The sequence below is a fragment of the Elaeis guineensis genome, chromosome 11, assembly GCF_000442705.2.
Source record: "Elaeis guineensis isolate ETL-2024a chromosome 11, EG11, whole genome shotgun sequence".
NCBI classification, from domain to species: Eukaryota; Viridiplantae; Streptophyta; class Magnoliopsida; order Arecales; family Arecaceae; genus Elaeis; species Elaeis guineensis.
In genome coordinates this window covers 116,351,620-116,379,599 of record NC_026003.2, presented here as the reverse complement: position 1 = coordinate 116,379,599, position 27,980 = coordinate 116,351,620, and the positions used below count along the sequence as shown (strand labels likewise).

The window sequence follows — 27,980 nt, the reverse complement described above, 5'->3', positions numbered from 1 at the left end:
GCAGGATATCATAAGATGTCATAATTTTCTATACTAAATTATGATATCTTGCATATAAAAAATTATAATATATCACGTGATGTCATAATTTTTTTAAAAAATAAAAATATTTTTATCATACAAAATTTTGAAACGAAAAAATAAAATTTTAAATATTAAATACGTATTAAAAGATGATGACTACATAGATCAATCACATAAAATTATGCACTTCATATCAAAATTTCTATCCACAATCACATAAAACTATGCACTCCATATCAAAATTTCTATCCACAATACACAATATCTACGTTAGTTTTTGCTCTTATCCACAATAGTGTAGAGAATCCACCTCTTTAACAACAGAATTTTGGCCCTCACTTTGTTAATCTCTCTTTCATGTGCCCGACATCCTGATGGTGGTTAAGTCTAGATTATTTTATCCAGCACAAACTTGCTTGGTTGTCTATCATTTTCTGTTACAGGGTGCTGTCCACGCTAGGGGTCAACACTGCAATCACTGTGTCATGCTATGGAAGCGGCCTATTTTGCCTCCAGTTAGACCTTTGTGGAACCTGTTTCAGAAATCCGAATAGATTGCCTACCAAAAACTGCTTTATGCTATGCAATGAGCATATAAATAAAACCTGCCCATCTCCTCCAATTCATCATTTCTAATCTTCCTGCAATAAGCTGGAACTAGATACATCATGATCGTAGCCAATACATACCTGTTTAAATATGATTGTAAAGTGACCTAAAAACAAAAAAAGAAAATAAAACAATCGCTCCGCCACCACCACATCCCGCGCCATTTTTATCGGCTCATCAAGGGTTAAATGCAAAATATTGGGGAACCATATACTTCAATGCGATCTTTTTGGATATAATAAGGTATTTACACACATGCTGCAGATTAGGAACATCGGTCTAGTACAGTCCCAAGAGATTCCGCAGCAGGCTTGCAGGCACATCAAACTTCATCCCACCAAGGGACCAAGAGCAGAATGTGTCATTTTACCTTTAATCTCTCTGTGCAGAGACCAGCTTCTATATTGAACTTACAAATCACACATCATTCTGCTTTAGATGAAAAGACCAGATCATTCAAAACGATGTCGTGAAAGAAACAAAAAAATACCTAGAAGCTTTGCTCCACTGATTCTCACGAGTAGCCGGATTCATATGTACACATAGAGGGGACAGATGCCCCAGGACAAAAGCCGCATCAAACAATCAAAATTTTACCATGCCACTCACTCGAAAGAAATGTACATGATGCAAACTGTTAGAATCAACCGGAGCAACCTTAGAATTTCTTATTAGCTATTGCAGCCCGACTAATTGTATATTGTACAATGCCAGGTATGCAAGGGAACAATGGGCTCTCCACTGTACTTCGAAACAATTGAATGGAGGGGGTAGGCTGATCCAATAGTTCAATGGATGCGCGTGGGGCTTTACATAGATGACCTGAAAGTCATGTGCAGAAAGACCCACACCTTAAACATGGGCCACCCATTTCCTGCAAGCAGCCATGGATAGAGAGGGGCTGAAAATTCACCTACCCAATCAATCCCCCTCCCCCTCCCAAAGATATGTTACAAACACAAGCATGCGCACAGCCATGGAACTGTTGTTCACACGTATCTCAATGCCTTGGCTTTCCATCTCCAGCACAAATAGCTTGCACATCCTGATCATATATAGATAGGTTTGACATCATTGGGCCCAAAACTCACGCCACATGTTGGACACCTGCGTTGGCGATTTTCAAGGGTCCTTTGAACGCACGTATGACAGAACAAGTGGTAGCATTTGGCAATAACCACCTAGGTCCATGAGAAAAGAATCGTGTCAACATATGTGCACAGCAAAGAGAGTAGAAGCCAGATGATTAACATGATAGCACTTACTTATCACATGAAATAATCACATACTCCAGCCTCACGTTATTTAATATACGGCTTAAAGTACCAATAAAATGTCAATGTTGTCGTTTTCTATGCTCCAGTTATGTAAATCAAATAGGCTCCACAAGCAAGGAGAGAAATTTTTTTTTAAAAGATAAAAAGCTAAAAATCTACGTTGAGTTACCTCTTTTTGCCGGTCAAGGCAGACACTACACTTCAAGATTCCCCTGTATTCCTTTATTTCTTGCCGAAGCTTTTCCAGGACTAAAGAGCCCTCAGTTTGAGCCCTAAGATGTGCAGCTTTCCTTGTCATGACTTCCAAGTCCTCCTCTATTCTCTTCCTATTAAACCTGATTCAACAAAGAATTCATGAGCTTTAGCAACACAATCTCATCAAGACTACAATATAGAAGATTAGTAATGACTACCTCTCCATCTCTAGCTCTATTAGCAGCTCACTAACATCCAGTTGGCTTGTCTCCGCCTTCCTCTGTATTCCATCCAATGATTGCCTCAACTGCTGAGACTCACTCTGCACATCCAATAGCCTCCTCTGGGCATTCTCCAAAATAACAGAATTTTTCCCCCCATCCTCTGCAAGTTGCGCAACCTGCTCTGACCAAACTTTTAACTGCAAAAGGCACAGAATTAAACTTCAAGAACCCATTTCTTGGGGAATCTACCATTTAAAAAGTTACCTGCTCATCCAAGCATCCGACTTTCAGGTTGTATAAATCAAAGACTGAATTCACTTGCTGCAATTTTTGGTCCATTGCTTGTATTTCTGTTCGCAGCGCATTATTCAGTTGCCTTGCTCTCACACCCTCAACAACAAGCTAGACAAGGAATCATACAGAATGAGGCAGAACTTCAAAGAAATTCATAGAAATGCAGCACAAGAACTATTTTCACTGGTTATTCATTTTATAATTTTAATCTGTTCTTGCTAGCATCAGGCTGAGTGAAATGTTTGCCATAGTTACCAGAAGCAGATGTGGAAGCAGGGAGCTGGTGCAGGTAATGGGAAATTAAATGTGTACATGAGAAAAATGGTAAATGAGGAAATAGCTCTAGAGAATAGGAAGCCCTCCATTGGTATAAACTTTTTAGCTATAGAAAATGTATGTCATTTAACTCCAAACATCTTAAATCTAGATTCAAAGCAGACACCATTTACCTAACTAGGTCACTTATCCAAAGATAAGATATGTCCCATAACCTACTAAAATCCATGTAAGGTAATCATCAGAGTATTCTTAAGCCTCCAAGCTTCATAACCTCCCATATGGTTTCCATGCCATAAATCTGAAATTTTGTAAAGATATTATAGTCATGATATTTTTAAGTAGGCTTGAATCTCATCTTGCCTCGTCCCTTTAAGGCAAAGCTCTTTGAAAATGCCTTAAGGCTTATGGGTAAGTTATATGAAAGAGGCATAAATATTGTATCACACAAGACACACGTCTTATGCCCCTAAAATGCCTTTCATAGGTGCACATAATTAAGTTCTAATTACTCACAACCAATGGAAGCTAAGGTATCAATTTCATATTTCTGAATGTTTTTCTTTGTATCTAAAATGCCAAACTATGAGGCTATGTCATTGTAAATTTTAAGCTTCATGTAACGGTGATATTAAACCAATTAATTTTTTCCACACTTGAAGAATGAAGTTCTAGATCTTTACTAACAGTTAAGTAACCACCCCTAAACACAATAATCATTTCATTTATCTTGCATTTTCAAGCAATACTTCTCATTTTCCAACTGCTTTATTTGATGAAACATGCAGACATGACATGCCCTCTTTTCCTGCCCATGTACATATCAGTCTTTGATCTCCTGCAGTTCTGTACCATAATTAATTACTTAGACAACTTTAGAGGCAAATTTCTTTCCTAAAGATGCCATGACTAGCATTGAGGCCACCACTGCCCACAACCCCTCCCCTCTAGCCATTCAGAAACTAGCAAAATCATGTAAGTCCTTTCTATTCTGTCTATCCAAAGGAAGCACACTCCAGGCCACCTAATAAAATGGGGCATCAACTACCAGGCTGATACATTTCTAAATAAGAGTCAATAGGTTGAGAGCACATAAATGAACTTTTTTGTTTTACAGACCCCATTATTTTCTACAATGTATTGGAAAAAACACATTCCGATGACAACTGCAAAGCCAATAAGGCAGTCTAGGTGAGACAAGATTGACCAACCTAGCATCAATATCAACGATTGGATCCATGCAGTAATCATAAGGGTGAAGACCCCAGCCTATCCAAATGTTGTGAGCTTTCTGTGTGATTCTCCAAAATCAATAGGATGGAACCTGAAAATAATTCTTCTGATAATGTACCCAACAAACAGGGACTACTTTTTTTTTTTGCCGTTCCATACTATAAAAGTTGATTGTAGAAAAAATGAAAATCTCCAATATGCGGTTGATATCTGACGACAGAGAGAATCCCAAGAGAAGCAAGGGAACACCTAAAATTGAAAACCAGATATGATGAGATTCATATTGTCAGAATATTCTAAATGCTCACAGCAAGCTACATACTCCGGTCAAATGTCAATCTACGACAATTTTTGCAGCAAAGTCATCCAATAGCAAAAAGGATGCTGTACATTCTTTTGTTGATAAACTCAAAACCATCAGATCCTTTGATCCATACAACATCAGCCTGCAACTGCCTCTAAGGCTGAATTGAACATCAAAGCTATGTGACAGCTGTCCCACAGCTAAAAAACATGAGGCATCACATGTCAGAACCCTGACCACATGCATCCATGAACTAAAAATTTTTATGTTTCAAGTCATTCACTTTTGAATACCAACATTGTGTATAACAGTCCAAAAGAATACTTCACCAAAGCCAACATAATTTTTAAAAAAAAAAAAAAAACTGAAACTTTATCATTTTCATCATGTCCAACGAAGAGCTTAACTTGAGCACATCTTGAATTGCATCGATTTTCAGGTACAGATGAGGGAGACACGACCATTTTAGTTAAGGTCTGTTCTGGTGAAAGTTGAGGACAAGGATGCTGATGATACGATTTGGCCATTGCATGGCTGGCTCAAGTGAAACATGAGATGCAACTTCTTCTCTGTTTTTCTTACTAATCTTTGTTAAGAAAGATGGTTTGCAAAATACTAAGTCCTAGTATTAGATAATATATTTTTGTTTTATTTTCTCATTGCAGTCAAGTCCTACAAGAATTAGGCAATGAATCCAATATAGACAGGGAGGGTGTTACTCTTGAAGTTGAGGAAACCTATAGGCTATGGCTATAAAAAATGATGTAGTCTTTTGCATACATAATTGAGTTAATAAAATTTGAGTTTCCTTTTCTACCTTCTTTTGTGGTTTGAGGCCATGATGAGAGGTCAAGCAACCTCAATTTGAGTTTGCCTGATGATCTTGTGTATGTCCAGGACAGTTCTAACAAAGCCTTGTGAAGTCAAACATGTGTGACTGAAGGTGAAGCTGGAAACAAGTGCAAGGTCAAAGGTCAAGCTGGAAAAGGTGTAAGGCCTTATAAGTATCTTTATTACCAATTTATCTTAAACCCTACCTTATTCTCCATTTTATTTCATTATTTCCACTTCCGTTATCCATTAATTTATCTTGCTTTCACCTATCTTCTCTCCAATCTTCTCTTTGATTGCTTCCTAGCTGGCTTTCTTTTTTTTCTACCATTTTGCTCATTTTGTACGTAAATCTTACCTAAATTTTCCCCTTTGAAAAAACAGCGAGTATGAAAAATCCAATCCGAATAACATGTGTTCCCCAAAAACATTAGCAAGGCCTCCACTTAAAAAGAAGCTCTATATTAACAGCCTATTAACTATGCCAAAGTTAAGACAACTATTTGTGTTTTTACCCTTGAAAAATGATTATGGAACCTAACCAATAGGCCAAACTACAATGCATCCTCATTAAACAAAATGGCATGCTCTATAGAAGCTTCTTAATTATGTTTAATTTGCACAAAATGTCCTCAGATACTCCAAGCCAACATATGTGCACAGCATTCTTCCTTCTATTAAATGGTTTTATCAATTTTGCACACATATTGACAATTGGATTATTCACAATTCTTAGGTTCAACCTTTTCCATGATATGAAAAGAAAACAGTAAATGCTCCAGGACAAAGGGCTTCTTCCTTTACCATGCGATGTAATCATAATTTCTTTTTGCTGACCATAAAAAAGACTATGCATCTAACTTGTTATATTTCATAAATACATGCTTTTATAATTGTAAATGTCAGCATGCATGTCCATTTTAATTACCATGGGTATTGCGTATCACTATATCTAGAGAAGCAAATGCTTCATACACGTCTGGCTCCAAGTTTAATACCAGAATGCATGTAGTGGAGCAAGATAGCTTTCTTTGTAAAATCATGAACTGCTAAATCCTTGGAAAATGACACAAATGGCTACTGGAGGTCCGGTTTACATCCTATGATTCTAAATCTAGAAAATTTTGCTTTCTTATTCTAATCCTCTACATTGTAAAAAATAAAAATTGCAATTCTGTCTCACATACAATGATGATAATCATACCATGCTATCTAACAGAATGTAGTCTTACAAGGTGCTTTGACAATATTGAAGGAACAGACTATAAGCAATCCCAACTGCAGCCATTACAAATATAAATTTAAAAGTCACCTTGATGTTGTAATCATCTCTTTCTGTGATTTGCTGCAACAGCTGTTGATTTTGAGTTTGCATGTCTTCATATGCTTGCCCGATACTCTGCAAGAAATACGTGAAATATTTATTCTTAAATATACTTCCATCAATTACAACTGTCACGTTTAATAATGGTACAAGAGGAATTCTGGACCTCAATCTCAGATAAATAGGCTTCGCCTTCCTCATGTTTGGATTTCAGAGTCTCAGAGTGCTTGCATATTTCCCTGAATGAAATGTAACAGGAATTTCATCATTAACTTCTTCAAGCACAATAACAAAGGAAAAAGTCTAAACAACCCACCAGTTACTATTCCTCTGCTTGAACAAATACAAATATAGATCTTAAAATCAATAAAGTGCTAAGCTTTACAAGTTTAAATCAGTAAACAATGGATGGCTCTTGAGCTTCTAGATCATACACTAAGAACTAAGAAAAATGATATAATCGACTCCACTAACAATCAAGCACTGCTGCAACAATTATTAGCTGGCTTCATGAATCCACCTCACCAATCTTTCATGATACATGCTCCTCACTAAATTATAAAGGTTTGCAATCTCATTGCCCGCCCTGTACCCATACCATGTTGGTATAGCACTGGTACCAGGGTTGGAATGATACATGCTCTTTACAAAGTTATATCAAGGTTTGCAATCTCACTTCCAGATCTGTACCAGTATCGTGTTGGGAAAGCATTGGTACATCCAGTCCCAGGGTCAGTTCAGCATATTCAAGTAGGCGTAGTAGTCATAGTAGTAATAGTAGTACCGGGGCCTTCAGCATATTGTAGTAGTAGTAAGATTTAAGCTTCATGCAATCTGCAACATGTTAAATGTGAGGACTAGAACGTATATTGCAAGCAAAGTATGGCCATATATTAGTACGTTTACACATTTGTCTTCCTTCAATAGTCCAAGAGTCGTAAAAGAGAACAGAAACAAATACCTTCCAGAGTCTTCCAACTTCTGCCTCAGCTCTGCGATCTTCGCTTCAGCAGTGGCTAGTCTCTGCTGGGATATTGCTTCAGCTTCATTGGCTGCCTTAACACGAAGCTCCAATTTGTGTTCATCAAGGGATAACTTAATGCTTTGAACAAGAGCCCATGCCTTGTATTCCATGTCCCTAGATTCTATCACTTCTCTGCATAGCAACACCCCCCCAGGGGGAAAAATAAATAAAAATAAAACCAAGCAGCAATTTTGATGTTAAGAATCAGACAGACAGCAGATTAACATATATTAATGAGCAGAAGCACTGCCAGTTTTATATTGATGGCCTTTTTTGTTGCTTAACAGAATTTTTTTTTTTTTTAAAAAAAAAAAAGGTATGCCATCAACTTATAAAATCAATTAATCAACATACAGCGAAAAGCCAGTGACGCTTAAAAGCAAGCTGTCTCACCAGCAACTTTTGCATCACCAAACTAGATATTATATATGCAGTATGTACATATAGATATAGAGAGATTGAGAGAGAGGAAGACAAGAGAACTTCCACTTTTTCTTTCCATTCCTTAAATATTTTTAGGGAAGTCACCAGATAGAAAGAGGACTTAATCTGTTCAAGCAAAACCGTAGTGTAAATTATGAAAGAGTAAGAAATGGATAATACTCAAATAGGCTCTTACAAAGCATGTTAGAAAATCAAATCAGCTATGACCTGACCTAAGTCTTTTATTAACAAATTATTATAATCTGGATATGAACGGCTAAACCAGATTACCATACTACAATTGAGAGGCCTGTTAGTGAAACTCTTGCAAATCAGCGATAGACTTTGTTATAGTTATACATGCTCATCCAAAAAGCTTATAGCAATTCCGTGGAAACTTCAACTGAATGAAAACAGTATTCAGATGATCAGAAACACAGAACTAAACCTAATGACTTCCACTTACTGCACCCATGATAAGCATGTTGAAATCATGGAACAATATTTAAAAGTATATTGCAGAACAAAAGATTTATGAAAGCAAATTTTTCCTGATTAATGATGTCATGCACATAAGTGCATAGGTCACCAGGAGAGCCTATCTGAAGAATAGAAAATCCATGCAACTTCTGAGAAAGCAAAACAAAAGACAGATGTTGGTTATTTGGGAATCAAGGGAAAACTCAAATACCATGTATGGTTGACAGATGGAAATCAAGAACGGGAAAACCTTCCCTAGAAATCCATTCTTGGAAATCATTGGGAATGATTAGTTCTATTCCCTTGTTTGAATAAGTCCAGGTAAATTCCTAGAAAATGAAACCTGATAGCATATAATATAATATGCATTAATATATCAATATTAATATTAATATAATGGCGTTATTTATATTTAATAATAAATATTATTAGTATAGAATATTATTAATATTCTTGATGTTACAATAATATTGATATTACTAATGTTAGTTTCATATAATATATAAATAAAATAATGTAATATACATTAATTATATATAACACTATATAATCATAAGTTTATAATGATGCGAACTATATACCAATAACAGTGTACCATACTATATTATATAATATTTTCAAATTACTATTATAGCAATATCAGAATTAATTTTGTAACAAAATCTTAATCTTTTATAATGATTACATAACTCATGTTAATGTAATATAATTCTGGTAAACACTAATACTAATACTAAAACTATTATAACAATAATAAAAATATGCAAATATAAATAACATATAATATACAATATAATAGTATCGATGCAATACTATAATGACTAAAAAAACACATCATAATAATTATGAGAACATTATGGCAACAATATATAATATATTTTTAAAATAATATATCTACATATAATTTTTAATAAATTTTCTATTAAAAATATCATATTATCAATATTAATATAGTATGATTACATTATTAGAAAGTAATGCAAACAGAAATATAATTAATAATATAAATATTGTATTAGAATATTATAAAATGAATCCAATAATAATCATAGCAAGATATTCATAATATATATTATTGATGATAGCATTACTATGTCATAATATATAATATATTATACTATTCAACTATTGTTATAAATATTTTGTTCTTAAATATATTCAACAATTATTATAATATAATATCTGTATTAGTAGATTATTATTCATTTATCATTTCTATTTGTATTATTTTATAAAAAGTAATATAATATTAAGAATACAATGTAGCATAGTATAATATAATATAAAATTAAAACCAATACTATTAACTCTAGCAGATTAATATATTAGAATAAGATTAAGATTAGCATTTTGATCTTTGTAATATTAACATTTTTCAATATTTTATATTAAATATAATTTTAATACTATTTTATATTTTATAACATATTATAAACAAAATTTTAAATCTCATAGGGCAAGGGTGTCCCGGACCTCCCGATTTCTCCATGGAATGTCCCACCCTACTGTCTCGCCCCATCCCAGCAGCAATTTCGATCATAATAGATATCCTCCATCTCTCTCCCATTCTTCTTTGCTTCCTTTCTTTTTCTTCTACCTTCCTTTCTTTTTCTTCTACCTTTCTTTCTTTCCCTTCCTTTCCTTTTCTTTCTCTTATCCTTCCTTTATTTCCTTTTTCCTTTTTCTTCTTCTTTTTCTTTCTCTTGCTTTCCTTTTTCTTCTCCCTCCCTTTCTTTCTTTTATTTTTCTTCTACTTTCCTTTCTTTTTTTTTCTTTTCTTCATCTTTACTTCCTTTCTTTCCTCTTTCTCCTTCTCTCCCCATGTGGATGGATTTCAAACTTCAAAGTTCCAACCCCATCACGGTCCTGTTTTCTCATGAAACAGAACGGGACGACTGAAACACCCCCCATCCCATCGAAACTTAAAATCTTGATTATATATATAATATAATTGTATTATACATCTATGTCGTTCCAATAATGTTACTATAATTATTACAAACTGTTCAACTATAATATATATGTATTATTAATATATTATCCAAAATATTATATTACATTAGTGATAATAATATATAATTATATCATTCGATGGATAATAAATTACTATAATATATGTCAGGTAAACAATTAATAATAATAATATAATATACAAAAAACCATTGTTATTTTGTTACTAGGGGAAAAATTCCGAGGTCTCCCTTGGATGCCGTTTGACCTTTCTCGTTAGAATCCTATACCCATGGAAATCAGCATTCCTAAAATGAATTACTAAACATGCGAATAGGTTGGATGGGAACCTCATAGGCTCATATCCATTCACACCTCCTAATTCCTGTCAACCAGACATGGCCTAGAGGAAACTTTTTGAACGAGAATGTGGCGGTCTCTAGCCACCATAAAATTTGCCTCCCCCAGAGGTGGCAATTTTGAGAAAGAAATGTAAGAGAGAGAGAGAAAGAGAGAAATCTCTTTTGCACAATTTAGTTAAGAAAAGAGCTATCCAAGCTAAACAAGTAAAAAGTCTTCTTCAAAAGCTTTCTCCTTGATTACCAAACAATGGAAAATTCTGTACATCCTTTTGTTTTCTTTTCTTTTCTTGTCTCCTACAGAAAAAAAATTATTTTTCTTTCACTTCAAATAGAACTTAAAGGATTTGGCATTCCAATTTAAGTTTATCAAGGAGAATAAAATGAGCACTTGCTAGATTAATACTTCTATCTTATTAATATGTATAGGGTGATCTTTCTTGCTTAAGGACTCAATCACAACAGTTTTCAAAAAATGATGCTCTCATAATCAATGAACTTAACATTCGAAACGTTACAAGTCTCACATCTCACCCACATTGTAATCATCAGCATCAAGACACTAAACTCCAAAGAAAATTATAAAACTATTTCTTCTCTCCCTGTATTAAGTCATTCAATTGTAATGTGACAATATATAAAAAGGCCACCCAAATTTTTTGGTAAGCACACTAATTCAAATAAAATATTGATAAACTAATAAGGATCCACTGGCATGAATAAAAATCATAGAGCCAAGGTCCTGTTAATAGAAACATGACAAATGATTGGTGTACTCATAGGAAATTTTGCAAAACAAAAAAAAAAAAAAGAAGGGCCCCAAGCAATGCTTGAATAGGCCAACAGCAGCACAGCTCTTTGGTCTGGAGCCTCCAGCCAAATTCAAGGACCAAATCAGAACTGAGCCAGACCTGTACTGACCTTGGAGAAAATTAAGAGCCTGTTGCTCTCCGCTGAGGCCATAAGTCCTCAATGGTTTGTGTGCTGGTTGTGGTGTGAGGGGTTACATCTAAAAAGATCCAGATTGTCCATTACAATGGGCAACCTGAATCAAAATTTTAATACTTAATTCCAGGTATAATACCTTAACCATCACCTAATCACATCCCTCTCGATTCCCCTCACTATTCTCTCCCCCGCATGGCATTGCCTCTATTGCATTCCCAACCATGGCCATCCATCAATGTCAATCTTTCATAAGTCTTCACTTGGGAAGTATGGTCTTAGGAGAGTTGTTATTGCACCCAAACCCCAGCTAATCCCTCCTCGCTCTCCTCTCCCTTGGCCATAACTTGAAGGCCTGCTTTCTCAGACATTACCACCAAAGCCCCACCCTAGGACAATGCAACCACCAACAGAAGCAACCCACTCCTGACCTCTTTCCTCCTCCCTCATCTGCTCCCATGATATGGAAGCCCAAAAAAATTTGCTAAAATATCAAAAAGCCTTCTTTCATGGTTTGGGACCAATAATTGCCTGAGGAGTAACCTCGCTTCCTTCAGAAAGAAGAGAAAGGCCACCCTCAGTCCTCATTCCCCTACTTCTATTCAGCCAAACCTCCTTTTCTTTAGATGGGGCATGAGCCGAAGCCCAGGCAGTTTTGAACTAATTTTGGCCAGGCCTGGCCTGATTTCAGCACTAATTTAAAAAGGCAGAGGTGCATGGCAAGGCATCCGGAAAATGGAAGAGACAAGGCATAAGTCATGTTGATTTTACTAAAAGGTTTAAAAATGTATCAAAAAAAAGTAAAGGATATAGATATTACACTCGCACATGACTACAGTAATTGGCATGGATAGCATATCTCACACCAATATGCACAAAACTTAATGACAACGACACCATCAAACCACATCTAGATTTGAATTCGATTCCACACACGATGTGATGCAAAACACATCAAAAGAGATCCATTTCTTCAGATAACCAAACTTGTATGCTTCCCACACAAGGCACAGCTTAAAAATATAGGGTGTGCAGTTCACATGAACTGCCTAACTGGACACCCGTCACATTATAAAGCCTCCAGATGTTCTACAGAGCCTTCCCTTCAGGCATAAAATAAGGCAATCCTCAAAAAACCTTTCTAAAAAATGCCAATAAGAGTTCAGAACGAAAGCAAGACACTCCAGTATACAAAAGCCCCTGCAAAATTCAATGCCTTAAAAGAACGTAAAATGCAAGAAGTTTCAAGTGGTTTTATATTAAAGAATAAAACTTGCTACCTGGAATCAGTGAATTCACGTCTATACATCTCTAGAAATAGCTTCAACTCTTGATTAGTCTGTCTTAAATCTTGAACCTACATCACCATAAACATGCAACCTATAGTAAAGCAGGATACAGCAAGTGCAAATATAAAATAGAAAACAAACAAATATATCATTTAATACATCATAACGGGAGGGAGCAGAGATAGAAAAAATAGCTTAAAGAATACCTTAGATCTACCAAATAGAGAATTGGTTACCATGACATTTACAGGTAATGTAAAACTATCACAAAGACTATCACCAGATGAGTTGTCAATTTAATAACAAATCAAAGTCAAACATGATGGTATAAATGTAGGTTATTTGTTTAATGTATGCAACAATGATATGTGTGGGCCTTTAGTCCAATTTGGCAAGAAAGGAGACATGCACGCATATGATGAATGTGGCAAGTTGAGGATGGGCATGTTGAGAACAAAGAGCGATCTCAAAATCAGTACACTATGTAAATTAGAACTAGCACTAACAGGAAAAGAAAATAAAGTAAATCCTTCTGAAATTGTTTAGAAATAAGCAAAAGATCGAATCAAAATATTGAAAAAGTTGGAGAAGTACCAAGAAGACTAGGTGCAAAATCACCTTAAGGTGCTTGCCATTTCAAAGTATTTTAGCTGTTGATATGATTCAACAACTCAGTAGCAAACAAGACATATCATTTACATTTTAGGTTTATGAAAGAGGTTGTGCGTGGGATGTATTTTCACGTCACCATCTTGTATAGGCAATTAATATGGATAACTATAACTGAAAAGCCATATCCTATCTAATCTGATGTAACTAATTAGGCAACTTTAATAATCTTCCATTCCTCTCACATGCTAAATACTAAGTTAACAGAAACATGATTCTCCAAGTTCTTTTTCTTATTCAATAATCTACAGAACAGGGAAGAACTCCTACAAAACCTCCAGAGCACCCAACCTTGATAAAGGTGGCAGTCAGTCCCAGGTTTTCAATACAACCATTTGAAATAATCACCAGGCTAGCCAGCATGCTATATTTCCAACTTTTTCAAAGATCATGGCTAGTTTTTTCAGTCTTAAACTACGACTTCTCCGATTCCTAAATTCAAGCTTCAATCAAAAGAAAAAAAGAAAACCTCCTTCCCAGTTTGGGGCAACCTTTGAAAACAATCCAAAACAAGTGTCTGAATCCCAGTCCCAGGAGCCGTATTGGTCTGGGGCTGGGTTGAAACACACTCATCCCGAAACTTGGGACAAGCTGGAATCTCGGTGATTCATCGGACCCCCATTTTTTTGTTTCTTTTTTTATTGTTTAAAGGTTTTTGGGAGTTTTGTCAAAATTTAGGTTTTACGATAGGTTACTTAAAGCTGATAGTTAGGTTTATGGTGCTGGCACCAATACTAGCGCATTGAAAATACATGCAAAAATAACAATAAATTTGAATGAGACACCAATATCAATCATATGATCCAAAAAAAAAAAAGAATTTTAATAGAATCTGTTTTCCTTATGATATAAATAAATTTGGCTTCCTTTCAATGTCATGAATTTTCTTCCATCAAAAAAAAAATCTTGTTATATGTGCAAAGATTTCATTCATCTCACTACTATACAGAAGTGTTGAGATGGCAACAATAATCCCTTAGCAGTTGTAAAATGTTGGGACCAAATTTATTTGTATATCCACCAAAAATCACATTTTTATTTGCCCTCTTTTCTCATTTACCATGTAAGCCCTCGAACAGTTTCCATCTGTAAAAGATATTATGAGAGCTTAACCTAGCTAGTTCACAAGACCAAGTACAACAATGTTATTGCCTACACCGATACTACCTCCACTCTCCAGAAATATTTATTGAGGAATTGGTCCCTCAAATACACACACACACACATGTATATATGTGTCTTTTACTAACTACAAAAATCTATTATAACTCTCCAAAGAAGAAGAAGAAAAGAGCATAATAGTTCTATATCGAATTTCAGCATTAAAGTGTCACAATTCATGTTGCATGAGTGGCTCATTCATAAAGTGAATTTTGAATATTTTAGGTGTACACCCTTCATTCCAACATAGCCTATGGCAGGTATGATACCTATGAATAGTACAACTGCATATTATCTACCATTCAGACAGCCCAATATCCTGCAATAAGAACTGATATTACTCATACAGATCTTAAAATATTGATATCAGAATCCATATCATTCTTGATTCATGTTGTCATAGAACCTAGCATGCAAGCAATCTGACACCTTTTAGTCAGTCCTTCCCAATAAAATTGCAATAGTCAATTTTAGGCAAGAACCATCCTACTCTAGGAAGGCCTTTTTGTTCACAAATAACCTTGAATAAAGCAGAATAAAGTTCACTTATCCAAATTTATTTCAGCCAAGCAACTTTTCTTGCACCCTATAAAATAGGAATAGGGAAGGGTACTTCTGGAATTCAGAAAAGCTGAAAAGCAGTTTCAGGTACTTGTCCCCTTTAACCTGGCCAAAACTATTTGGTCATTATAGCCAAATAGTTTTTCTAGGTTAAGAAGGAACAGAGTCCCGAAGTTATGTGTTTATTCACAATTAAACTTATGCAGTGAACAAGCAGGACCTAGGTTATTATTGATTTTAGGATCTAGTTCACAAGAATATCTTTGTGTATCCAGACATTTACCTTAGTTGTAACTTGTAACTGTTTGCTTGAAACAAAAGAACAACAATAACAAATCAACCAATAATCAGAAGGCAAGACTTTGAAAATCCACCAGCCCATTTCATTTATTTACTTGAACTAGTAAACGTGGCTTGTTATCAGTTGTTGGTAAGCTGAAAATAAAAATTGATGTACAGAAGATAGCATACCACAGTCTGCAGTTTGTTTACTTCAGAAAGCTGGTTGGCAGATCTATCAGATAAAGATTCCAGCTCATTCTCCTACAGCAAGAACATAGTTTAAGTCCTTCCAATGATGTAATATGGACAAACTAATGTAGATGCTTTGTTTATGACCTAAAGGACAAACCCTTACCTTCCTCCTTAACCTGCTAGAAAGAGATTGAACTTCTCCTCGTAGAGAATGGAGCTCTGAAGCAGCTTCCTTGTATTTACTAAGTTCACTTTGCATGATCCCCATATCCTTAGGTAATGATGATACAAGTGCTTTGAATTCTGCAATAATTTTTTTCCTACCTGAAATGCACGATGGTGATGCCTAAAAAGACTGTATTGAATGACAAGGTGAAAAGAAGTTCTGCTGATGTTCTGAAGTGGAACCAAACAAAGTTTTCAAGATACCTGGTTCTCTTGAAGCCTCTTCAAGCTTGGTCTCCAACAGAATCCTTTCCTCAGCTAGTTTCTGTAACCTCTGCTCTAGCTCAGCAGTTCTAGATTCAGAAAAGGCAGATTCTCTCCAAGATATGTCAGCAAGATCAATTTTCAAACTCATTTCCTTTTCATGCCAAACAAAGTTGTCTCTTTCAACCTATTGTAATAATTACAGCAAACAATTTCAGCATACCAAGAAGTGAGTCACAACCAACATATCTACATAGACTACTTATATCTACCAACCAGTTATCACCTGTAATTTCTCCAAAGATGTCTGACACTGATCCATTTCTGCCTTTGATTTTTCTAGCTGATCATTCAGCAATTGAAAAGCTTTGGATGAAGATATATTCTTGATATCCATTAAAGTATTCTGCAAATTATTTTCCCCAGCACAATGAAATTTCAACTGTAATCAGAAAAACTGGAAAATATAGAATATAAAACATGATTAGGTCGTATGTTAAACTGATAACTGAAAATAAACAACAAAACTGACCTGCAACTTAGCTAACTTCTTCAAAATTTCAATTCTTTCTTCATGTAGACTCCTAATCTCTACCAGCCGGCTTGAAGCTAAATTCTGGTCAAAATACCCAAACCAAAGCATGAAACCATCACTGTATCACATCAATTAAAGAGCTGCTAAATACCACAAGAAATTAAGTGCTGATATCTACCGTCAGTTCCTTGAGTGCAGACTCCAGATCTTGAAGTTCTTTTTGTTTATCTCTGACGTTATCTCCACCAGCATGTTTATTTCCTAAAGTTGGAAAAAGAAATGGTCTCCCCTGTGTTGTGTCTCTTTGTGCCTTGAGGGTTGCCAGTTTACAATTGCTTTCTTCCAATTCAGCAATAGTACTTGCCAACTCCTCTTCACAAACAAAGTAGCAGCAATAATACATAATTATGTTGTGTTAAAGAAACAGGGCAAGTAACTCAACATTATGTAAAACACACACACATAAACACATTACACATATACTAATTATTTGTCCAGATTGGTGCCTACAAGGTGGTTCCCTGTAGAAGAATTGGACATGTCCTTGAATGTAATCAACAATCTTCATGCACAACTTATGAACAAAAAGTTGTTAACTCCACTATTAAAGATGTAACATGATTTTTGTTGCAAGAATGCAAGCATACACTGCATGTATGATATGGAAATTTTAAGGGCATCTTCTAATAGATTTCACAAAAATACCTGTCAAACGTTTATGCTCAGCCTTATTTTTAGCATCTGCATCTTGATGGTTCTGAAACTTATCTGCCAATGGTCTGTGTTTCAGATGAAGATCACCTAATGCCACTACAAAGTTCCCAAGTTCTGCATGCAGATCATTAGTGGTCTTCCGTAATTGTCTGCTGGGCTCTATGGTGCACCCAACCAAAACAGATCAGACAAATTTCAAACACAAACTCGAAGTGAAAACTGTTGAAATAATAATTTGCAACATGAACTTGGAGTTACCATCTTCTGAAAGAGCCACCAGGACAGCAGCGGCAAGTTCCTCATTTAGATGGCGCACATCATTAAATGAAGCTATAATTTTCTGTAAGATTTTTTTTGCCATAAACTGCATTGCTGCTACACCATCTTCCTTTTGACTAGAGGATACAGAATTTGAACTTTCAGTATCACCGGCTTCTATGAGTCTGCTTAAAAAATCATCCTCTATAGGGCAGGATGCTCCATCTGAATGAGAAATTAGCAATCTGATATAAGCATTTGCTAATCCAGCAACTAAAGAAAGGACTATATGAGAAAGGTAACACCGGAAACGGATTAAGATGATTTGAAAACAGAATTATCAGTTCTATTGAGCACATAACTTGATATGCTGGTCGAACAGTGTCATACATACAGAAGCTCATTTGCATACAATATCCCAGACCAAAAAAAAAAAAACAAAGAAAGAAAAAAATCAAGGAAAAAGACCTGAGCTAAACCTGACCCATGGCAGCAACTCCTATAATATGAAAACCCTCGGCCCTTGCAACTCCAACATCCATTACCTTATCATCTCAAACAAAAGAAGGATTTCAAGGTTACATCTTTAAGGATTTCAAGTGCGGTTCTGCTAGCCACCGTGTGACAAGCCAAGCCAATATTGGCACCAGTATGGGTTGGCATGAAACCAATCAAAATCATTTTTTTTACTTTATTTTTATTTTTACTTTATTTTTATTTTTCTTTTGCATAAGCACAGAACAGCACGTGGCATGCTACAGTCAGCACAGCAATATTGCCAAGATGCATGTGACAGACCAAGTACCAGCACCTGCTTCTAAAACCTGGTTACAGATTAAACTAGCAGGCCTACCAAATTTCTGCTACAAATAAATCTACAAATCATATAGTGCTTTGAAATGCCAAGAAATACCAATGAAGTAATTGGTATACCATATATTCCTTTGAACAGTATATAGCTTTACAATAGGCATCACCAGGAAAAATAATTTAAGATCATTACTTCTTCAAATGTCTAGTGTCTTATTAATATGTCTTGCAGAAGCACTTTCTATCCACAAAGCAACAAAACAAAAGAGAGAAGGGAAAAATAAGAACAACAAGACTTTGACTAAAGCATGGTAAGTCTTCTATTTTTGAAAAAAAAAAATGGCATGAGATGTGCATTAAAACTCAAAAGCCAGCTTAGACTTTACTGAAAGCTTTTTCATCTAATACTTATGTAGCAAGCTTTGCAAAAAGTGCATATGTGCATTCCCCATCCCCCCAGTGGAGCAATTTCTTTGAATAAGCTGTTAGGAAAAAAATCAATAGTTTTCTTGTTAATCCACACAAGTTTCTAAGGCAGCACCATAAAGCACTCAAATCAAATATCTATATATGCACGAATTTTCATAAATAGTAATCTTTTGAACATAAGTAAAACTTTTAATTGTTTGTCCAATTTTTGCTAAAACTAATCTCTAAAGAACAAGCACTGGACAAATTTATCAGAAAGAAGGCTACAAAGTCTCACCTTCTAACATATGAGGATGTCTTAAATCATATCCATCATTTGTAGATCCACTTGTACAAACAGAAAGCGATTCCAAATCACCAGCAAGCTGTTGAAACATCCATGAAAATATTATTTAATGCAACGCACAAGATTAGGTGGAATATCATAATCAAGTAGAACAAAAGGTTGCTTACTCTCTCCCAGGAGTTATTGACCACAAGTAATGTGTCCCTGTAATTCGTATGTTTCTCTTTCAGCTGATTGAATTTATTCTCAAGAGAAAGATACTCAACTTTCTGAGCTTCTACTTGCTCGACCAGCTTTCGATTTTTGTATTGAAGGACAGCAACATCAAGCTACAAGAATTAAATTACCAGAACAAATTACTTTATATCACAAAAAAGGAAAAAAAATAGAGACAAGCATTTGTCACAAGTGTAGCTTTTTCACTGAGTGTTTGCAGAACTATCAAGCCTATATACATCCAGAACAGGCCGGCCTTTCCTGTTAAGGATAACTCAAAATATTTGGTGTCGTGACTATACAGAATGTATCAGTAACAGCAATAATGAAACCAGCAGCTCTCCCCCGCCCCCCACCCCCCCCGAAAAAAAAAAAAAAGACAAAAAAGAAGAAGAAACCTTCAAGCATACTTCGGTAGGAATTGACTGCTAAAATAGTATTCAAGCATGCGTCCTTCAAGGAAAAGATCTAGTACATCAAATATGACATGGGGGGAAAAAATTATAGATGGTCAGTCTATAATATGACATCAAACGTTAGCATTATAATATAATATAATATAATGTATGTGTGTATGTATGTATCTATGTATGCTGGTTTGCACCCAGAGCTGGTTGCTTCATCTTGTGATGGGTATACAATTGCTCAGGACAAACACAAAACTCGGTTATTAAAATTTAAGATAAAACAATCTATCTTTTTATCCTAACAGCCTGAAGTCTATCAAAAACCTATGCTTGTCCTAAAATTATTAACAAGCCTGCATCTTTCCTTTCAGATAAGTTTATCAAAAGATAAATAAACCAACATAACACAAGGAAGGATTTTCCCTTCAAACAATCACTCTTCTCAAATTAAAAGGCACAAATTCAATTTTAAGTTCTTATCAGATCACATGATGCAACTAAATGCTAGCTATTAAGCATTCATGAGAAAAGAATAAAGAGCAAATGTACACAAGAACACTTCGAAAGCTTCAGATGTTATGGTTTCAACTTAAAATAATTATGCATTACATAATGCATATTATAAATACCTTCAGAATGGTTAAAATGAGGTGCAAGATCTAATTAAGGGTGTAGTTGAATAACCTTGTAACTTCCTAAAATCTTTTTAATAAAGAATATTATTCCTGCAAAATGTACAAGAGCCAACATCCGCAAAAACCATGCAGGCACCACTAGAGACGAATTTCAGTAACTAAAAAATGTAACCACATCTTTCACAAGAACTTGATGCTGTCTAGAATAATGAAGACATGGAAGAAAGCAGGTTCATTAACCTATGTAGAAGATTCTTGCCACTAGGGGTAGTGCGTGCCTCAAACATGCCCATATCACATATGTGCCACATATCATGTAGCTTTAATTATGAGCCTCGAGGTAATTGGAATAGCCAAACCTCAACATGAGAAGAACCTCTAATTAAAAGCATTAGATACATCAAATAATATAAATGTCAACTAGTCTCATGGAAAACTGATTTGAAGGTTTCATTCAATCGTCAATTTAATTAACCCAACCTAGCTAGGTGCCAAGTAGCATATGGAATGATTCCCACTGAGATTTCGATTCATCCCCTTCTCAACTGAAAATTTCATATCTGAAATTGCATGTATACCCACATGAATTTACTATTCATGAGCACGCTCATAAATTTGTTTGCAAGTATACCCTTATAAATATCTGAAATTACATATATACACTTGCAAATTTATTGTTTGTGTGTACACCCTTATAAATTATTTCTTTTTATGTATATATACTTGCAAATTTACTATTTGCTGCATACACTTTTTTTTGTGCACATCTACCTTTATCGAGTTAAGGTTATACACATAAAAAGAAATAATTTATAAGGGCATACACAATATATATATATATATATATATATATATATATATATATATATATATATATATATATATATATATATATATATATAGAAATAGTTTATAACGGTAGGCATGCAAAAAGAAATAATTTACAAGGGTGTACACATAAGTACTGCAAGGGTATGGAAGCAGTTTTAGATTTTAATAAAGGTATATATATGCAAAAAAAAAAAAAAAAATTATATGAGTATACATGCAAATTGCAAATTTGGGAGGATATTCACATAACTTAAAATATTGACAAGGATATACATGCAAAAAACCCAAAAATAAAATACAACATGTATTTGCTTTCCAATGTAAGTCTATCTTTTTCTTTGGCACATAAACAAATGTGACACATGCGCCCACAAAACAACTATGCAACATAGATATGAGTCAACAATCAGACAGTAACAACATCCTCTCCTCTGCTGCAGCATTTAACAGTTACTCCAAAAGTTTTATGAAATCATACTGGATTTCATCAATTGAAAGAGACTCTAAAAACAACATCGCAGTTAATCTATCTTGTCATATACTAACTATGAAAGTTGAAATTTTTAGATGATAAACTTGTAACAATTTAAGTCTTATATCTTGTGCATCAACTGGAATTTTCCTTGTATTTGATCGCCTAACAACAAAACAATTAACTTCATAAAAGCAACCCAAAAAACTAAAAATCAAAATCTTGAAACTGCAGTGTATGATTGGTGAACACATCAACCAAATCCTTGGATCAATCCACTCAATTACTTTCTTTAACGCAAGAACACTAGCTAATCAATATGCTATAACCATCACAAGTGCCCCTCTAATCTTACAAGATTCATCTCCTCCCAACCCTAGAGATTACATAAATGGTCCACGGAAAAGAACACTCTTAGATACCACAATCATATAAAATCATCACAAACTACCAGTAGGGAGGCGTTCATGAAATCCATAGAGATCATACCTTCTTGTCATCTGAGCAAGGTGCCAGCGGCTGCTTCTTGGCAGCTGCTCCGGCAGTGGGGGATATGGAGCTGAAATGGCGCCGCTTCCGGTCCGGCTCGCCAGTGCTCCCCATACATACTAAGAAAAAAGAAACCCTAGACAACTGCCCCACAGTTACATGTGGGCTTCAAAAGGAGCCCAATTTCCCACTGGAGAAACCAAAGATCGATCCAAGAACTGGTTTTTTTTCCTTTGCCCAAATCGAAATTTATCAAACCCTAATTCAAAGATCACCAAAAAAACCACAAAAAGGATGGATGAAAAAAAAGTTCCAGCAAAACTAGGGCAACAAGGCAGCTAAAGACTTCAACTTTTTTTCTAGCGAGAATGGGATCCTTTCTTCTCCTCTACCCACCAAGTAGGCCAAAAATCGAGTGGATATGGGAATTCTTGGGAAGGGAAGCAATGAGGGGTGGGAGTTGGGGCCTGGAGCTCAGGGAGGTTCTTAGATATGAAGCGAGGAACACGCGAGCACACCAAAGAGAAGAGAGAGAGAGAGAGAAGAAGAGAGAGAATAATATTAGGATTATGCGGCCACGGTACCAAAGGGATTTGTTTTTAGGAACTCATGAGGGTATTATTGTCATTCAATAAGATATGATCGGGTCACCGCCCAGCGTCCTTGGACCGGCACTTGCTCTGCCTGGAGCCTGGAGACGCCTCGGTGACAATCTGCGTTCACCGGAGGTGACTAGCAAGTTCCATCGACTGGCCGGTAGGCTTTTCCATGGAATTTGGGACTGGGAACGGCGTGGAATTTTTGGCCAGTACCAGCACCGGTGAACGAAGACGGTGAATTTAGTATGACGAACGGTTGCTTAGATACAGGCTATCAGCCTATCAGGAGGCCCGTACGCTGAAAAGCCAATGGACGGTTCTTAACAAACTCTGACGGTGGTTTCACGGCCCCCATGTATCATCCACCGGTTACTTTATTTTGACGGGGTCCAAGGGAGTCCGCAAACGCTCCACGAGTAAGGTAGCTTTAGAAAAATAAAAGAAGAAGAAAAAATATTTTACTTTGAAATAAAATCAAAAGGGCATCCCGTTGTTCATATGATTTTTTTCTTTTTTTTTTTTTCCTCTTTGAAAGGAAGGAAGATCTATTCTCGTACTAATCACCCTTGCCCAATTATTCAATGATGCACCTGTAATTGTTTCGAACTGTACGCAGCCTTGTACGTTCTTCCTTCTAGATTCTTCAAGAACTTGGAAGGCCCATTCACTGCTAATATGGGATCCACATTGTACAATGAATTTGTATGAAATATTAAAAAAATTAAAAAAAAAATTCGATGGTACTCCCTTACAACATAATTTTTGATAGAATTTTAACTAAATCTATATACAGAAAATTATAAACTATTTAAAAACTTTTAATATTATCATGAACTTCAATTTAGTAAAATCAAATCATTTAACTTTTAAATTCATTTAATTTGGATCCTGACCATCGATTTTGTCTGACTATCATGACAAAATTTTCATATGATATCATCTCTTGCATCATCTCCTTCTGTCATACAAGCAGGCCATATGATATTGCACGACAATTCTATCGTAGTAACTAAACGAAATTCACAACCAAGATCCAAATTAAATAAATTTAAAAATTATATGACTTAGTAACACTAAATTAAAGATTACGAGGAAAGTGAAAATCTTCAAATAGTTCAAGATTTTTTACAAAATCAATCATATAATCAATTATTAAATTTATAATTTAATGACAAATTATACCTAAATTTATTTTTTACAATTAAATTAATTGATCATGATAAATATCAAAAAAGTACATATGCCATCATTGAACAATCTATCATAAATTTAACTTACCAGGCAGTAAAATGGATTGATTAATTAATTTATAAATATTAACACAAAGTTATACATGTAAGCAAAAGGTAGTGTAGAAATCAACAGCACAATCACTTGATTTTTTTTTTTTTTGAAAAAGAGAAATTAGAAAATTATACATAAAATTACTTGTCATATCAGGTTATAAAAAATATATATGGAAAAAAGCAAAAAGAAAAAAATTCATAGAATATTTTTTTTAAGTTGTAGATTGGACAAAAATATAGAAACAAATTTTCTAAAAGATAATCCTAATAATGTTGGTGGAATAATGTATAAAAAAGGGAAAAACAATTGTATTGGCGAAATATTTTTTGTATAAAAAATTTATGCAGATGCCTGCATGGAAAGTGAGTGCCTTTCTTGTATATGATTGGTTCCATACTTTATCCATGCATCCCAGTAAATCAAGACCATAGCTAGCTGGCACATGTCATGATCCACATCATTGAGCCAGTAATAGATCTTCTAAACCCTAAAGTGATCGCATCTTCGCTCACTCTCCGATCTACTCCTCTCCCTCCAGTGGCACCCACCTCCTCCCTCCCACTCCACCCCCTCTCCATCGCTATCTCGCCATCATGCTGTCACCTAACGACTACTTCACTGTGGTCCACCATATCATCGGCATAGTCTATTGCAACTTCTACCTGAAGCATGGCATAAATCATCTCTATCTCCCCCTTCCACTTCAAACCTTGTCTTCTACATCATTTGTGCTACTAACCCCACAGCCCTACTCTTCGCCCTCCACATCTTCACTCAAGCTCGCTCTCACCCCTCCTATTGTCCCTCCACACTGAGTTTGATGCCCTCCTCCTCTCCCTCATCTGTGCATATTTATGGTCTCACCTCTAATCCATTTGCTACTAATATGCAAACCCTCTTTGTCCCTCTTTCTTCAGCTAATTCACTGTCATCATTGATGCTTATAGCCATGCCGCCTTGCACAATCGAGCCGTTGAGGTCTTCAACTGCTTCTCTTACTTCTCCTGCTGCTGGACTATGCCTACCTACATCGCCCTGCTCTCCACCCTCTATTATGTGATGGGCATGCCCTCTACTACGGATATTTTTTTTGGCACTTTGCCAATAGAGAATTTCAGACTTCCCTTTAAAATATCAACAAATATCATCATGGAGGAGCTTTAAACTCCCTTTTTATGTATTGTATAAATGTGAATCTCAAACAGCATTTAAGTACAAATCACAAGGCAAAATAGTGATGAGGATGGTTAGATGTGATCCATAGTTTGATTAGTTACTCCCATATGTTTCCATACATGAGGTAAAATGCATTCTTAAGATTGAAAGCATCGGCTCATCCTAAATATATATATCTTTAGAAGAAACTTTTGTATATACCCTTGCAAATATGAGGTATCACATATTTATTACCTTTTTATATTAATATATATTAAAAAAGATTAAATTCAATTTGTATTGGAAAGAGTTATTTTCACATCATATTTTAAGGGAATTTGATGCAAAAAAGTAATTAAGCCATATAATATTAAAATAATTGTTTATTAGTGTAGTCAACAGTAAATCTAAGTAACATTTCAAAATAGGGCAAATTAAAGGGTATATAAGTACATAACTATTGTTAAAGGGTGAATATGTAATCTCAGTGCTTATTAATGAATCAGAGAGAGAAAACTCAATCTCTCTCCAAAATTTTGAAAAATTAGAAGAAAAGTCATGAAAAATTCATCTAAAATATTAGAAAAATTAAAAAAAATTATTTAAATATGTTGAAGTTATGTAAAAGTTAGTTGTTAGTAGTAGAACTTTTGAAGTATTTAAAAGTTAAGTTTTTGAGAAGTAGAATTTTGAGAAATAGAACTTTTATAAAAATTTATTTGTTATTCAGTAACTATGTTTCTTAACCAAATGGCATGCGCTCTAGAATATCTGTTGCAAGATTTATTGGTGGGAGCATATATATATTACCTTTTAGTTGTCATGCATTCCAACGTCTCCTTGCGCTATTCTCATGCATTTACATCATTTTATCTTTATTTCCTGTAGGATGCAACGTACAAATACTATGAGGTTATCCTTGTTGATGCGGCTCACAATGCAATTTGCAATGTATCCAAGGATCAACTGGATCTGAAAGGGTACCCACAAACATCGTGAGCTTCGTGGACTGTCTTCAGCTGGGAAGAATACTATGAGGTTATCCTTGTTGATGCGGCTCACAATGCAATTTGCAATGTATCCAAGGATCAACTGGATCTGAAAGGTTGAGCTTCGTGGACTGTCTTCAGCTGGGAAGAAATACCGTGGCCTCCGTGGCAAAGGTCACCTGCATCACAAGGCCAGGCCATATCGCAGGGCAACCTGGAAGAGGAACCAGACACCGTCCCTTCGCCGATATCGTTGAGCTTGTTTATTTGGCTGGTGTTTTCTGGATTTTATTCCAGTTAAGCTCAACTGTTTGCGTTCCTGCCATTTTTGTTGCGTTTGTTTAAGCTGCTGCTCGACTTTGGAAACGCGCTCAAGTCTTGAAGTTATAGCAGTTTATGGCCTTTTGCTTTTGTGGTACATTTATTTATCTCACTTCATGTTTGGTGGCGCATTTATGCTAGATTCATGTATTGCTTCAACTCTTCTGGTGGTTTTGCTTTCAAGTTGCTTCCAATGCGGCCTTTAGGAACCAGCATGTGTCTGTCGACGTTAAACTTTAGATAAATTCTGAAACATTATTGAATATAATATAATATGATATGATATGATATAATTATGATATACTGTATTATAACAAGATAAAATAACATAGCTAACATCAGTTAATATTTATGATATAATATTCTACGAGAATATCTACGTAGCTCCTTAGTAGCTTTTCTAGGATCAGGAATATTGGATTCATGCGAGCTGAACCCATACTTTGCATGAATCAATATACTCCAAGAATTGTTAGGTATACACAACTGACTTGGCTGCCATCATAGTAAGAACATTATGTCTTACCGATAAAGATGGAATTCAAATACCACCGTCCTCATGAGTTGAGCGATAAATGCCATCCCAAGATATAAGATGGATTCTTCTTGCACTATGCCACAGAAAATTCCTCACGGATTGCTCTACTCTGTGCAGAACCCGTTCTCTGTATCGCAGTGTTGGTCATCAAGTAATCAGACATAGAGGCAAGCACCGGTTTGATGAGTACTACTCTCCCCATCATAGAATTTAATTTTCCTACCTTTCAATTTATCAGTAACCATGTGCAAAAGACTACTAAAATCAGAAGCCATAGCCCTTTTGGCCTGATGCAGGACCTCTCAAACACTGCCAAGTAGAATCGAATTCAAAGATGGATAAAATGAGTATTTGATCTTTGGGCTGAAATTGACAACTGAGATATTTATATTCACTCTTTGACAGAAGACCAACAGTATTCCTTCGCTATTTTTCTGAACAACTAAATATTAGATGCAATGGCCCGGGCAACAACAGAGTCATTTGCAAACAAGAGATGAGAAACTGAGCTTGTCACGCCCCGAATCCAATATTCGGATTGGATACGTGATAGCCGCATACTCCTTAGGACAAACTCTAAAGAATATATAAGATCAAAAATAATTCATTATAATATCTTAATATCTATAAATAATAATAATCTATTTTCATAAC

General features: G+C 35.3%; 1 protein-coding gene across 2 annotated transcripts; it reads right to left on the bottom strand.

The window, feature by feature from the left end:
• Nucleotides 1–1,270: 1,270 nt before the first annotated feature.
• On the bottom strand, nucleotides 1,271–22,999 carry LOC105053976 (E3 ubiquitin-protein ligase BRE1-like 1). Of its 2 annotated transcripts, XM_010935333.4 has the most exons (19): nucleotides 22,438–22,993; nucleotides 19,555–19,716; nucleotides 19,379–19,466; nucleotides 17,863–18,087; nucleotides 17,596–17,763; nucleotides 17,069–17,262; nucleotides 16,888–16,971; nucleotides 16,642–16,761; nucleotides 16,356–16,542; nucleotides 16,090–16,250; nucleotides 15,924–15,995; nucleotides 13,053–13,129; nucleotides 7,553–7,747; nucleotides 6,758–6,830; nucleotides 6,580–6,666; nucleotides 2,594–2,731; nucleotides 2,324–2,526; nucleotides 2,080–2,245; nucleotides 1,271–1,814 (listed from the first exon to the last, which is right to left on the bottom strand). In XM_010935333.4, the coding sequence occupies exons 1-19, from the start codon at nucleotides 22,549–22,551 to the stop codon at nucleotides 1,683–1,685; spliced, it is 2,646 nt and encodes an 881-aa protein (XP_010933635.3). In that variant the 5' UTR covers nucleotides 22,552–22,993; the 3' UTR covers nucleotides 1,271–1,682. The 2 variants fall into 2 exon arrangements, with proteins under 2 accessions (XP_010933635.3, XP_073101339.1); XM_073245238.1 differs by lacking the exons at nucleotides 1,271–1,814; nucleotides 2,080–2,245; nucleotides 2,324–2,526; nucleotides 2,594–2,731 and adding an exon at nucleotides 4,230–4,381 and having other exon boundaries at nucleotides 22,438–22,999.
• Nucleotides 23,000–27,980: the final 4,981 nt, after the last annotated feature.